This window comes from Cupressus sempervirens, chromosome 2 (genome assembly GCF_028749045.1).
Source record: "Cupressus sempervirens isolate cs-2001-9-10 chromosome 2, ASM2874904v1, whole genome shotgun sequence".
In the NCBI taxonomy this organism is placed as follows: Eukaryota; Viridiplantae; Streptophyta; class Pinopsida; order Cupressales; family Cupressaceae; genus Cupressus; species Cupressus sempervirens.
In genome coordinates this window covers 745641440-745656386 of record NC_143119.1, presented here as the reverse complement: position 1 = coordinate 745656386, position 14947 = coordinate 745641440, and the positions used below count along the sequence as shown (strand labels likewise).

The 14947-nt window shown below is 34.3% G+C and overlaps 1 protein-coding gene across 2 annotated transcripts in view; it reads right to left on the bottom strand.

Moving 5' to 3' along the window:
• LOC149575542 (protein PIGMENT DEFECTIVE 338, chloroplastic-like) overlaps positions 1-14947 on the bottom strand; it is a 165616-nt gene that overhangs the window by 41295 nt on the left and 109374 nt on the right. Inside the window, exon 6 of one of the 2 annotated variants that reach the window (XM_089815311.1) lies at positions 1840-1965. The exons of the other annotated variant lie outside the window; for it this stretch is intronic. Coding sequence (XP_089671437.1) covers positions 1840-1965 — 126 coding nt within the window. The remainder of the gene's footprint in view (positions 1-1839; positions 1966-14947) is intronic. 2 annotated transcript variants of the gene reach the window in all.

Genomic DNA, 14947 nt, shown 5'->3' with positions numbered 1-14947 from the left:
GGAGGGGTGTTGTACAGTATATATATAGAATTTGAACAATTTATATTTTGGTAGAACATACCAAATTAAAATACTTGAACCAAAGTTGCATGGATACGGGTACGGTTAGAAATACAGATATGGTATTGGGTACAAATATGGCCATTTTTTAAGAACACCAATATGGATACGGCTGGACACAGCAGTAATAAATAAAACACACACATATATTAACATAGTTTTAAAGTTATTTACGGAGATTTTCATTACTTCAAAAGTGGCATTGACACATAAATAATTATAAGTTAATTTAACGCTTCACAATATGTAAACATAGTAGAGTTGCATTAGAAGATAACCCAAAAAATGGGTTGCTGAAATAGAAAAACATTTTATTTGTCTTTCTCATTTTGTGCAGGTTTTGTTTAAATCATTTTTTCTAAAATTGCCTTAATAAAGCTTGTTTGAAATCAAATTTGGGAAGATTTATGTCAAATCTTTTAAAAAGTCAAATCCAATAGAATTTGGCATGGTTGGATACTCAAGTTTTTTTAGGCAGACATGGGTACAATATTTGACGTGTATCCAGGCAATATCAGATACGTTTCCAAATTGGATATGGGGATACGAGTGCCTAAGGAAGGACAAAGGAGTTTCTAGCAACTCTGACTTGAACATAGCAAAATTGCAACATGAACTAGAACCATTGAACATTCAACATATTAACATATTACATACCCATTAATAACAATTAAAATCAAAATTCAAGTAGAAATCCAAGTACCCAATTCTAGTGGTAGCATGGTTGTGGAATGGTGGATGTGGGGATACATGGGTAGATAAGTACCCAGTGCGGGGGCGTCTCGAGGACGGGTACTTCAAGGTTTAGAATGGGGGTACGAGTCCCCATGTTACAGTGGTTTTTAATGTCTTGCAGAAAATCATTTGAAAACCCTCATTAGATTTGTAGTTAATAAACATTAAGCCCCTTTTTGTGAAAGAAGAATATACATTGACTGAGTTATTTTGTAAGGCCAAGACCTGGCAATATTGACCTTGGGGTAGTCATTTTCCATTTTCTAGGATTTGATTCTATTCAAAATCGATAAGGTACTCAGTATGTGTCTGTGTTGTTGTGTGCAAAATTCACCATCAACACATCCATCCTTGGCATTTAATTTCCATAAATAGCATTTCAGTTTATCAATTAAGCTCCATAATCTAAGTTAATTTGGTGCTTGGTGATTGTAGTTCATTTGAGTAGCAAGGCTTATTTGTCTGAAGTAATTTATTAATATTTCATTATAATTATATTCCTGAGTGCCATATTAATTGGAATTCATGTAAAAGAAGCTCTCTATGGTTTCAGTTCGCATTCTTGGTGATTTTCCTCATCTAGCTTTATTGTTTTGGACGAAATCTTTCTAAATTCTGATGATTCATCTCAACTAAAACTATGATGCTTTTACAACACAGGCAACAATACTCTCAATTAGACAGATTGGCTCTGGTTCTTTCTTGGATACAAAGACATCAGAAATGTTGTTCATTAATTTAATCTAGTTTTCTCTACAATCTAAGATGATCAAATGTAGGTTGCAACTTGCAACCATCAAAACCAAAGAAATAAATGGCAACGTCAGTTCGGGATAAAACCAGCTTTTGCCAGATCCTTATGAAGTCAACAGAATTACATCTTGAATGCACATCCTCCCTTCTTTCATTTGAGCATTTAATAAGAGCCCAAATATTCTTCATAGAAAAGCATATGCATGATTTATTGGTAAGAGGCCATTTCAGGTACATTTCCTTCAAATCACATCAATTAAACATTTTTGAGGAACAGGTCTTGTGAATTACCTAAAAAGGAGCTTGTTTGGTAATTTGAAACGATGCACCATAACTTTCACCCTTTCTCCAACTGAGAATAAATCACTCACAGAAGAAATACGTTTACAAGACATTTCTGAAATGTAAAGGAAACCACTGTAGACAACAAAAAACATTGTCATCCCAAGGTGAATGGAACAAATTATACCTACAGAGGAAATTACTGATGACATGAACATTTAGAAATTTCTAAATCAATTTCAAACTCGGTTACAAACAGCCTTAAAACCATAAAAAACAGAAAAGTTCACATCACCAAAAGATAAGTTATAATGTCCAATGAAAGCACAGCCACTGTATCTACGATAAGTCCATAGATTTCTTTGTACTGGTGTATTTAGGAGCATCCAAGCTGTAAGAACAATCTTGCATCGTCCAAGAATATTGTTTCTTTTTCAATAACAATTAAAAATGGCAGGGTTACTACTTTTAGTAAGTTTTCATTTGTGCATACTAGAACATAAAAACTGACCCCAAGGTGTAGAATGGCAAAATAAAATGACTACAAAAGAATCATGTCAATATCATAATATCATTTGGGAACATATTAATATTTTAGGGTTTTAGGGTTTAAAATGCTATAAATTATTTAACTTGAATCTCAGACCTTTAAATGATCAAATGGGACCTCGATGAATCTCTAATCAAATGATGATCTGGTAAAAGCATGGTGTAGATCTCTTTAATATCTTCAGTTTAAAACAAAAATGAGTTCAATTGAGTGATTGCCTATTCGGCATTATTGGTTTCATACAGATAAAGCAAGATCAGGAGCATCCAAGCTGTACGACCAATCTTGCATCATTCAAGAATATTATTTCTTTTTCAATAACAATTAAAAATGGCAGGGTTACTACTTTTAGTAAGTTTTCATTTGTGCATACTAGAACATAATAAAAAAAAACCCCAAGGTGTAAAATGGAAAAATACAATGACTACAAAAGAATCATGTCAATATCGTATACCATTTGGGAATATATTAATATTTTAGGGTTAGAAAATGCCATAAAATATTCAACTTGAATTTCAGACCTTTAAATGATCAAATGGGACCTCAATGAATCTCTAATCAAATGATGATCTGGTAAAAGAATGGTGTAGATCTCTTTGATATCTTCAGTTTAAAACAAAAAGGAATTCAATTGAGTGACTGCTTATTCGGCATTATTGGTTTCAATCAGATAAAGCAAGATCAGAGATGACACCTTGTTCCAAGAATCAATCAACCATATCAGAGAGCAGCATTTTACAAAATTGCATAAGCATATCAGCTTATTGGATATAACAATTAATGCTTAATTGATTGCATGATTTGAAGGATTGCATTAGGAACATCAACTATATCACTATAAGCAATAATCAAGGATCAGACTTTGCATGTTCTAATAGTTATATTAGAGACAGCAATTCGTATTGCTATAGGCAAGACTGTTACATCTCAATTGCATAATTGCATTGCCATATTTGACATGTCAAGTAATCATTGTAGAACACAGATTTACTACTTCGGCAGTGGGGAGGGGGGAAGAGAATTAGTAGCAAATAAAACTTATAACAATTATCCAATTCAATCCTTCAATCAATTCTCCTTAGAGAGATTAGGCAGCAAACTGGATATAGAAGATAAGCACCACAAAGCAAAGAATCCAAACACAAGAATATGATGAGGAAGCCCAATGAGGGAGAAAACCACAGTGAGAAATGCTGTGAAGATCTACTGTGCTAACCCATCCTCACAACTTGAAAATTTTACAACAATTTCAGGGCATCAATCCCCCAAGGAATCACCAAACACCTTTCTTCTTAAGAGCAACTCTCTCATCACACGAGCACCCACCCATACAAGCTAATCATCAACTCAGTTATAAATTTCAGATGATTCCAAAGCAAGGAGTATCTCAAACCAAATTTGAATCAATTGCAATTATCTGATGTTTGTTTATACAAATATTAATGAACTGAAATTCTGATAAACAATTCTGACAAATTCTTGGCAAAAGACTTTAATTCTGATGTAGCACCATTCCTTTATAATCTGAATTCTCCAACACATATTAAGAGGACTATTTGCAAATAGACTTCATCTTGAATGACAGTATATCTGATAGAAATCTGAATATACAAATGATATCAATGCAAGTTTGTCCCTAGCTGTTTGCAAAAATATCCTGACTGTAATTATGAATAATAATCAGATTTCAGAAAACAATATACCTGATTCAAGTCTCAAGAGAATCAAATCAATTACCCAGTGAACGTATCCTGACTGTGCTTGCTCTTCAGAAAGATCTGCAAATTCTCAACTCTTTACTGTAACAATATACAGAATATTGCTTTTTATCTCTCGTTAGCACCATTTTCCACAGAATTCTTCTCGCATTCGAATAATATAGATTCATCAGCAACCTTTTTATTCAGTCACATATTCTGAAAAACTTTTCATTGACCACTTTGTCGTTCCATTTACTCAAATGAATAAGCTTTTATAGAGACCTTCAAATGGTTCAAACCAATGAATATAGTTAACATAGTTGGACAAGTTACAGTCTCTTCTAAACAACTGCCAACTGTTTTTTGACTCTTCTTAACTTCCTCATTATTGTGGCTTGTCTCTAAACCACTCAACTTTGCATTTAAAAAACAGCGTAACATTCAAAGACAATGAGGTTTGTCTTATATGGCCTTTTGTTAAGCAATACCTTTAATCTCCAAGGTTTTTTTGTCCTTCAGATACAAGTGACAGCTGTAACTGATAATTACGTTACACGGGAATATTAAACAACTATTGTTTATAGACAACTTCGTGATAAAACATTATGGACCCCAATACATATATTTTATTCTTGATTATCCTCTGGTAGACTGATATCCTTCCTTTTGGTATTTTGTACAGATGTCAACTATAAAGTCTTTGTTTGAAAATGTCTCTGAATAAAACAAAAACTACTTTGTTTGATGTCATTAGCATTATATTTAAACATCGCTGTTATTGTAAGTCTCTTCGATACCTCTTTAAAGGACAACGGACTTGTTATTTTTACTTCTGAAGTCGCATGCACCATGAATATGGAATCCGACAAGCAAAGCATCATGTATATACTATATACATCCTTTTTCAGACACGATAAAGTTCTTCTAAGCTGAACACTTTCAAATATGAAGACTTGAAATAGAAGACAATACAAATAATTTATTCAGTTCTGATCAAAAGTTTGTTTATATCGCACAATAGGAGTTCTGTCCACATGATCAACTGCTTCTTTCACAGAGGTTTATTCAACTGTTAACTGTTACACAACAGCATATAGATTGATATCCATTGCCAAACTGAACAAGTGCAATCCTAAGTTTACTATATTTTGCCATCAATGGTACTTATCTAACAATCATTTCACTAAGTACAAGTAATATCAATTCACTTTAGCATACATATAAATGCATATAACAGAGGTAGCGACATTGTCTACAATTGTTTTATACACATTTACCTTCATATTATCCATTAAAATAGATTTATTGCAAAATCATATATTGTAAGCTTCGATATAATGCTTCTTTAGGATTTTGCATGGTGCAAACTTCTTTATCTTCAAGTTATTAAATATTCCCATTGGATATCTTTACTTTCTCAAATGAACCATGATTTCATCTCCAATCTGAAATTTGTTGCATCTTTTCTTTTGATCTGTCTTAGCCTTGTACTAAATATTCATCTTATTAATATGTTTTCTCACCTCTTCATGTAAATTCTTCAGGTGTTCTGCAAAGTCTTCAGCTTCAGCACTATTCTTTTCTTCTTTGTCCAACTTCCTCAACTCTAAAGCATTTCTAGGACTACTCCCGTATACAATCTAGAATCGTGATTTACCAATGCTCATATTGATAAAATTATTGTATGCAAATGTTGCTTGTGGTAAAATTATTAAGATAATATCTTATACTTTCTATAATAGTCAACTACTTGTCTGTAGTCCATCTTTCAGTCTAGATAGGAATGTTTCCTATCTCGTCTCTTTTTTCTTCAGTCCAGATAGGAATGTTTCCTATCCTGTCTCTAGTTTTGTTTCTAATTTCGTCTTCGGTCTACGTTGTTTCTTTTAGAAACAACGTCCTTGTAATTCTTTATAAGGAACACATTTGTTCCTCTGTTAATCAATCAATCATCCGGAAATCCGTTAATCTGCCAACTCTTCTTGAATCTTGTAACATGGTATCAGAGCTATTACTTAAATTTTTTCGAAAAAATTTATAATTTCTTCGTGAAATTATTTGTTTAAATTTTTTCAAAATTATTTCTATTGAATTTCTCTAAAACCCGCTTAGGGTTTTCGGCCTAGAGAAATTCCCGAACTCGGGTCTGCCTATGTTTGTTCAGCACACTCTAGCCCCATTCATCCATGCACATCGATCCTTGAAGAAAAATCTGTCATTTTTTATCAAGAAATCTTAAGTTTTCTCAAGCTTTTTTCAGCTAGGGCCTTTTTTTTCGAAACCCTAATTTTTGGGGTCGGAAAAATATTTTGTTTGCAGATTCTTGGTGGGTTTTTCGAGACCTCAATTGGGTTGTCGTCCATTTTTCTGGGTGCCTCGATTTTCGAGCCAGCGGATCCAAAAAAGACCAGATTCTTTCTATGTTTTTTGAGCTCTCTTCTGGGTCATTCTCTGATTCTTCTGGGTCTTTCGTATTTTTGCCTCGAAGAACGTGCCTTCACAGATTTTCACAGTTTTTCATTGAAAAACGTGCCATGGCATCTCTGACAAATATTATGCTCGAACATAATTCCAAATTCAATGGTCGCAATTATGGAACCTGGAAGCAGCGCATCATCGCAATCTTTGAATATCGAAACACCGATCAACTTGTTCTGGGTGTTACGCAAAGTCCGACTTCTCCGGATCTTGATCAAGATACATGGGATCTGAACAATCGAGAGGCAGTAATGCTTCTCAAACTATCCGTAACTGATGACCAGCTTTCTCAAATTCCATCCGGCAAGAGAGCTGCCGAAATCTGGACACATCTAAAAGGTCTTCATGAGACTTCCGACAAGAGCAGAGCCTTCTGAATTTGGTTCTGTTTTTTATGGGTTTGTTGATTTTCTCCTCAAAAATCATTTCAAGTTGTCTGTAATACGCAAGGTTGCGTGAGATTCTGGGTTTTACCGTTTTTTCCACAAAAATGAAGTTTTGTAATTGCAACTTATTTTGAGTCATAGCACTCTTCTGGCAAAGCTTCTTGGTTTCAGCATTCTGTAGATCCAGGGAGGTCTCACTTATCACAGAATGTTCCGACATCCGTACGTTGACCATTAAGGGAGGGTATTAAGATAATATCTTATACTTTCTATAATAGTCAACTACTTGTCTGTAGTCCGTCTTTCAGTCTAGATAGGAATGTTTCCTATCTCGTCTCTTTTTTCTTTAGTCCAGATAGGAATGTTTCCTATCCTGTCTCTAGTTTTGTTTCTAATTCCATCTTCAGTCTACATTGTTTCTTTTAGAAACAATGTCCTTGTAATTCTTTATAAGGAACACATTTGTTCCTCTGTTAATCAATCAATCATCCGAAAATCCGTTAATCTGCCAACTCTTCTTGAATCTTGTAACAAAAATCAAATCCCATATTGTGGGTTTATCTCCTATTAAGCATCTCTAGTTCCCTAAACTCTTACTCACCATGTTCCTGCCCATAAATTTGTAGATGATGCGCTTAATTGAGCTTCAAATCTATCTTCAACTTTTTTTCACAATGCCCTCCAAAAGTACCCAATAAACTTAGTATCTCAATCAAAAGTTGTGCTCTTGGTTAGACCATGTAGCCTCCCCACTTATCTAAAAAACATTTTTTGCACATGAATATCATCATTAGTCTTCTTACAAGGAATAAAATGTGTCCTCTTTGAGAACCTGTCTACCACCACAAAAATGAAATCATGTCCTATTGGGTCCTCGATAAAACAAGAACAACGTCCATACTAATATCCTCCCATAGCCTCTTTGGTGCAAGTAATGAGTGATATCTCTATCTTTTGCTAAGCTCTTTTTGCTATCTAACATATTGTACAAAATTACACAAACTTCATAACATCTTGCTGAAACTATGGCCAATAATAATGTTCACTAACCAGAGCAATAGTCTTATCTTGACCAAAATGTCCAACCAATCCTCCACAATGCTTCTCTTTGATTAGGTTTTTCCTCATGAAGCTCTTTGGAATGCACAACTGGCTTCATTTGAAAAACATCCCATCTTGGATCACAAAATCCATTTCCTCATGAAGCTCTTTGGAATGCACAACTGACTTCATTTGAAAAACATCCCATCTTGGATCACAAAAGCCAACCACCGGGTCTTGTCTAAAGTAACATTCTTTATGCAAGCTCTCTAGACCTTACCAAAATTAGGATCCTTTGGAGACACTCTTGATTTCATGGAACCCAACAACTTCAATTTACAGCACTATCAACAAATTATGTCTCCTCTCAAGAATATGCAACTTTGTGGACTTTTCACTCCTATGCTTCAAAACAAAAGTGTAACCCTGCAAAAACTCAAACCATTTTAAATGTATTTTATTCAACTTTCCCTGACTATTTAAATGTTGTACAACTTCATTATTAATAAATAAATAGGACTCTTTAGCAAAAGATAATGTGTATACCTCCTCAATGTCTACAGTTAAACCATAGCATAAAACTCCTCCTCTTTTATTTCTGTCTAACTAGACTTCTTTCCACCAAATTTTAGCATAACTATTAGCTTTGTCTTTGCAAGCTTGACCCTCTTAGGATCTCATACTTCTTCATAATCATAATACTCTTACATATCATTGATCCAAATGATCAACACTTCTAGTGGATTAAGATCTTTAGAAAATGTGAAAACTTCAATATGGCCCTCAAAAACCTAGCCTCAATAGGATTTCTAGTCACTTCTTGCTATTCCTCAAACTACCCTTCTTTAGATTCATCCTCACTTTCATCTCTTTCCCTAATATCAGCTCCACTTGTAGTGCTTGCACCTGTCTTTGGAGAGCTCTAAAACCTTTTTCTATCACACTAGCAATTCTTTTACTATGGTTCCTTTGTGGAGGCATCTTTCTCGCTTATCTCCCAAGCCCACTACCACAGTCTTGGTGCAAATTGCCTCACGTTCAGCGATCTGTTTACACCAAGAAGCAATGATCTACAAAAAATCCCAATTAATCATAAATCCTAGAACCAACTGATTTATTCCCTAAAAACAATTTGATTCAAGAAAAACTTTTTGACCCAATTTTCAATGTTGTTTTTTAATGTAAAGCAAATTAAAATCATATGAAAGTCCATAAAAAACGGCAAAAAATATTAACAGTCATGCGAAACCCTACAACACGCTACAAAAATTTCACACTTGACAAATCACTCAAAAATACAATTGATTCCAAAACGAAAGCAAAGACAGTGTGGAATCAACGTGTAACAATTAATTATTTTGTCCCTAGGTTTATTTTTGACCTTTAGAAAGCCCCAAACAAAGGAGTGAGAGGGGCAATGATATCATGGACCAAATTTGTAAGGGCCTTAATCATCCTAAATTGTGCGAGGCATGTGAGATAGTCTCGCAGTAGCTAATGAATTTGCTCTAAATCATGGTTTCGATTACCCAATCTCTCTGCACACCTAGCCCTATTGATTGTGAAGCGATCAATATATAATTATTATATAGTAATTTTCAAATTATAACAATAGATAGAAAAATTATAGACTAATCGATGATTTTTTCAGCTCAGCAAGTTTCTCAGAGAAAAACTCGCAAGTTAAGGAGAACGAGTTTTTAGAAAAACTTGCCAAAAATTAGGGAGTTTTTGAAAAAAACTCACTAGCATATCTTTCAGCTTAAAAGAAAAAACACATCATTTTGGAAGCTCAAATCTTATTTGCAGGAGGATTTAGTCATTTTTTCAGTTTACAAATAGGAGGATTTATACAAATATAACATTTAAGTATATTATACTTTAAGTTACGTTTGTATAAATATTGTCAGAATGTTTGAAATAGGTTTCAACTTCATAGGAGTTAAAATGCAGATTCTAGATTTTGAGAGTTTTCAAAAATTCTAGGCTTAGCCAAATTTCAGGATTCAACATGCCTTCAACAATGTTATTTCCCACAACCTATCCTATTTATTTGAGGTCAAATTGAAGCTGGACAAGGATTTTCTAATGATTCTAATTCATTTTCTTACAAATCACTTGATTTCAATTCTATATTCCTAAGCCTTGACAAACTTACCTCAACCACTTGCTCACACCCAAGACGAGCATTACTTTCTAGCAGGCCAAAATTGCTCAAACTCACTCTTGGACTATTTTGCTATAATATATTTACTTCTAGTTTTATAGAAACTATTTACTATGATGTATTTACTTCTAGTTCTATAGAAACTATTTACAATATTGCTTCCCGCCATCCGCATTTGCATTAGAATGCAATGTCATACCCACTTTGCATTTAAAAATATCTAAACTTTGCTTGTTTCTTTTCTGTTCTCATTAATAACTGATTGGATGCATCTTCTCATTTAATTTTACAATAAAAAATGTACTTTTACTTAAATTTGAGTTGTTTTTTAGGTTCTCGAGTTTTTTTAAAAACAAGTCAAATTTTTCTTTAGACTTTTTTGGGGGGCTTAGTGAGTTTTTGCAGAGTCAAAGTTTTCCATCCATAATTATTATAACTATTATGCACTATTATAGATGTCCCTTTAACAAGGAAGCAAAAAGCCCTTATAGTTTACAATTGATAGCTTTCTCAGATATTGAACTACCCCTACAAAACTCCTTGCCTCAATTACAATGAAATTCTTGGATCACTTCAAAATGTTTTCCACTTTTGATAAATTCATAATGGTAGCAAGATTGTTTTTTGATAGATATTTATCTCAGTTATTTCATAGACTTGGCTAATGTTTGGTCTCAAACTTAGACAACTATTTGGTGAATGCCCTTTTTAAAAGTCTACTAAGTATTGATCTTAGACTTAGACAACTATTTGGTGACTACCCTCTTAACAAGTTAACTAAACATTTGGTAACTAAATAGTTGGAAGACTCACCGAGTAGTTGGTGAGTTTTGAAAACTCACCAAGTTTTTTTGCTCGACAAGTTTTTCTGAGAAAAACTCGCGACAAGGCCATGATTAAATTTATCAAGTTTTATGCAAAATATCACTGGGTGATTGAAGATTTTTTTTAAAACATCTCAACCACACACATCTGCTAGCGGATTAAGGAAAAAAACAACATTTTTTATGCCAGTTTGTGTTTGCAACAATTTGAGGTTTGAGTAGAGGAAAAAAGGCTTCCAAGCCCTTGTTAGCTGATTGCAAAATATTGAAGGCGGGTTCGAGTAAATTTCATGCGGATTTCAACTGGTTTTGAAGAAAAAATCTCATTCCCAAGTAGGTTTGTTGAGTTTGTTTTTATACTTTTAAAAAACATTCTATTGTTTTTTTTGTTGCATGTAAATGAATTCAAATTCATTCCTAAGTAGTAAAAAATGATTTTGAATCATTTGAAGACATTTCAACACTATTTTTGACAAAAAATTTGAATCTATGGCTCTTTTTTTGAAGAGTATGTAGCTTTTTAAATTTAAAAAACCCTAGCAATTTGTTTAGTTACTGTTTAACTTTGAATGATGTCTAAAAATAATCAAACTAATTTACAAAGTTTCAATTTATAAGTTCTAACTTTGTTTAATTATTTTTCTTAAAATTTTAATTTTGGTTTCAAATTTCGATGTGTAGGGCAGCAATTAAGCATTAAATAAGCATGGCAAGTTCAAAGGAAGAGTGGCCACTAACACCATGCCCATCTGGATATATAGGGACTTGGCCTAGAAATGCAAGAGACAAGGCATGGAGGTATGCTTATAAAGCTCTAGATGAGCTTGAGAAGGTGATATGCATTCAATGTGAAGATGTAATTTCTCGAGGCACAAACCACCTCAAATACCACTTTGTAGGCATAAAGAGACATGATTCAAATCCTTGAGACAAAGCAACCAAAGAAGTAAAAAGATTTATTAATTCCCTACTTGTAGCTGGTGAAGAGAAAAATTTGAATAGGGAGGGGAAGATTAGCAATGAGGGCAGCCATCGCTGAAACTTAAGGTGCTGCTTGTAATGTCCCTTTTTTCTGGGACATTATAATTCTGTGTGTTGGCTCACTTCGCCTAGGTTGCAGGACCGGAGAGGTTCTTTACAGGGTTCAGTTCGAGGTTTTGCCTAGGCATTTCCAATTTCAGACCCATCGGAGCAATTTTGGCAGGTTGTCCAAATACTTACTATTTTTAGTAAGTAAACAGAGCACAATATTTTTGGTACCTTAGTGTTGGTTTGGAAGCATCTCGCCAAGAGCTTTCCAACGAGCTATTGCATGTGATTATCTGAGTTCATTTGGTCAGCTATTTTAATTCCTGATGATTATATGGTTTCCTAACTAAGTGACTATTAAAGTCATTTAACTTGTCACTTTATTTTAAAAAGTTACTTTGTTCACTTAAGTGACTAAAGGACAAAAATGGTGTTTTATCCCACATTGCTTAAAAGATTGTGCATCACATTAGGAAAAGTAATAAAGGTACAACAGACTCCACATGGGATGATATATGAAGAATATAATATTCAGAAAAAATTTTAATCTGGGAGCTGGAAACAATTGTTGGTTATTTCTTCTAGGACGCAAACCCTTAAAGAAGCATTTGAAGGTTGGATGCAAATCTAGCCTTCTTACAGGTTTTCATCTACATTGCCAATCTGACTGTCATTTTTGTTTATAAGATTGGATTACTTGAAATTGTTGCACGTTATTATATTGTTGTTGTATAATACAGTAACGCATTGTGGTCATTTATGTTAATTCCTGGTTTATATATGTACTTTCTGAATATTGGTGAAATAAAACAAGTTTTCTGAGTTTCCTTGCATGCAAATCTATGGATTACAAGTCGGATTAAGGTTTTAGAATTTGTGTTAAATATTGGTTTACTGTTCGGATTTTAAATCTGGAAATATATATCACGGGTTTTTGGTAAAATATCCAAAAAGGGATATTATAGTGGTATCAGAGCCAAGAATCCTGCCATCTTGTGGAATCACGCAACACACAAGAATTTGTGAATGAAATATTGAGAATTCTGGTTGCTTATATGTGACTGGTTAAACCTTGAGAATGAAAACTTTCAAGTCTGAAGTTTCTAAGGGAGGTTGGACATCACCCCAAACTTCCTTCTAATCCGCACTATTCAGGTTGGGCAAAAGAATCAGCAAAGCAATAAATTTCAATGAAAACAAGATATGGAAGGTAAGGAAATCTGAGCCACTTGATCTTTTCATAGTCTGAATGTTCTTGCAATCGAGTTCCAATGTTAGTTTGTTGTTATGAAGAAGTGAATCCATGCAAGAGGAAACCTTGGCGTGGAGTAGACACCAAAACACCTTTACCTTGGTCGGCATTAATGGGAACTGCCGCGTATTACCTTAACAGACCAGCATTGGTGGTTCTGGGAGCTTCGTATCAGTTTTAAGCGACTCCTGTAACATAGTCGAACACGCTGGATATACAGTGGGAATTCATGTCAGCCTTGGTAGCCAGTTGGGAAATACACATTTATGACTGTGGGTGCTGCGGGAGTTCAAGAATCATGTCTTGGGACAGAATATGCACGGTAAGCAATCGCAGGTAACAAGCATTCCGCATAGAGGGAGGTCATTAGCGTAAATGGAGCATTCATAACAGGTGTCAATATCTTGTGAAAATGTGAACTTAAAAGCAAACCATTTCCAGTTTGGTTCAGCGGACATAGGTTGGTAGTGTGGCCATGGGTGTGAGTCACTTCTGGGTAGTATCTCCACCAACTCACAGCATCTGAACACCTTGTTGGGGCAATAGCAGTGAACCACATTAAACGTGGGAAGATTGTGCAGGTTTTCAGAACATTCTAGACGCCGAAATCAGCACATTTTCTCTGTCATTCGCAAGTGCAGATAACTCCACTGGGATTTCAAGCCAAACTCCAAACTTGATATTCAGGAAAAAAACACGGGTCTATACACTCTAGTCCATTATAGAGTCCATGCTGTTGTTAACCTATATATTCCATGTTATATTTTAATTTGAGACTTTCCACATCTTCCTCAGTAGCAGATTAGGACATTTTATATTGACTGAGTTATTATTGTTAGAAAATCTAGGTTGGTTGAATACTATTTCTTCATACATTTGGTGAATACAATCAAAAAACATTTATACAATCACTAATGGGAAATGTATTTAAATGCATGACAAGTTTTTGGTGCAAAGTCTGAACTCATTCATAGTGAAATTAAACATACCAAGGTTGCCCTAGAACTGTTTGACGAAATTCCTCACAGCCATACTATTAGTATTTTTACTCTAAATTTGAGGCTCAGAATATTACGGTGGTATCACTTTCTTGTAACCGGATGGGACTATTGCATGGGAAAGACAGTGATGTAAACAGTTTGGTCATAGTGGGAAGAACCTTTAAACTTCATCAACAATCAACTGGTGTTGTTGCATACCAGTTTAATTAACATATGATCTACATTTCGAAATTTGTGAGAGAAGGGTTTGTAGAGGAAGTGCATTTGCTAATGCTGAAATTGGAGAAGGAAGGATCTGTTTGTCTTGGCGTTCAATCTGTGCATTTCCCTTGCAATCAACATCATTTCCTTGGGGATTTTTTTTTGGGCTGCAATTCACTTGGTCTTAGCAATATTCAATTATATACAGCTATGTGGGTTTCCCTAGGGTCTGTGTTCTCAATAAAGGAGCCATGTTTTTTCAGCAGCCATTTTTCTAGTGGTTTGCGACAACATTTTATAGCAAAGTTTGAATTATATGGTCTGCAATTCTGATCTTGAAGCTATGTTTGAGAATGAGAAGCATCTACAAATGGTTCAACAACATTTCTACTCGCTCTAGGTTCCTTAGTAATTGGCAGAGACTTGAAAAGGTGTTAATTGGAAACATCAACATACATGATCACTGCACAAACTGAAGCATCATATCA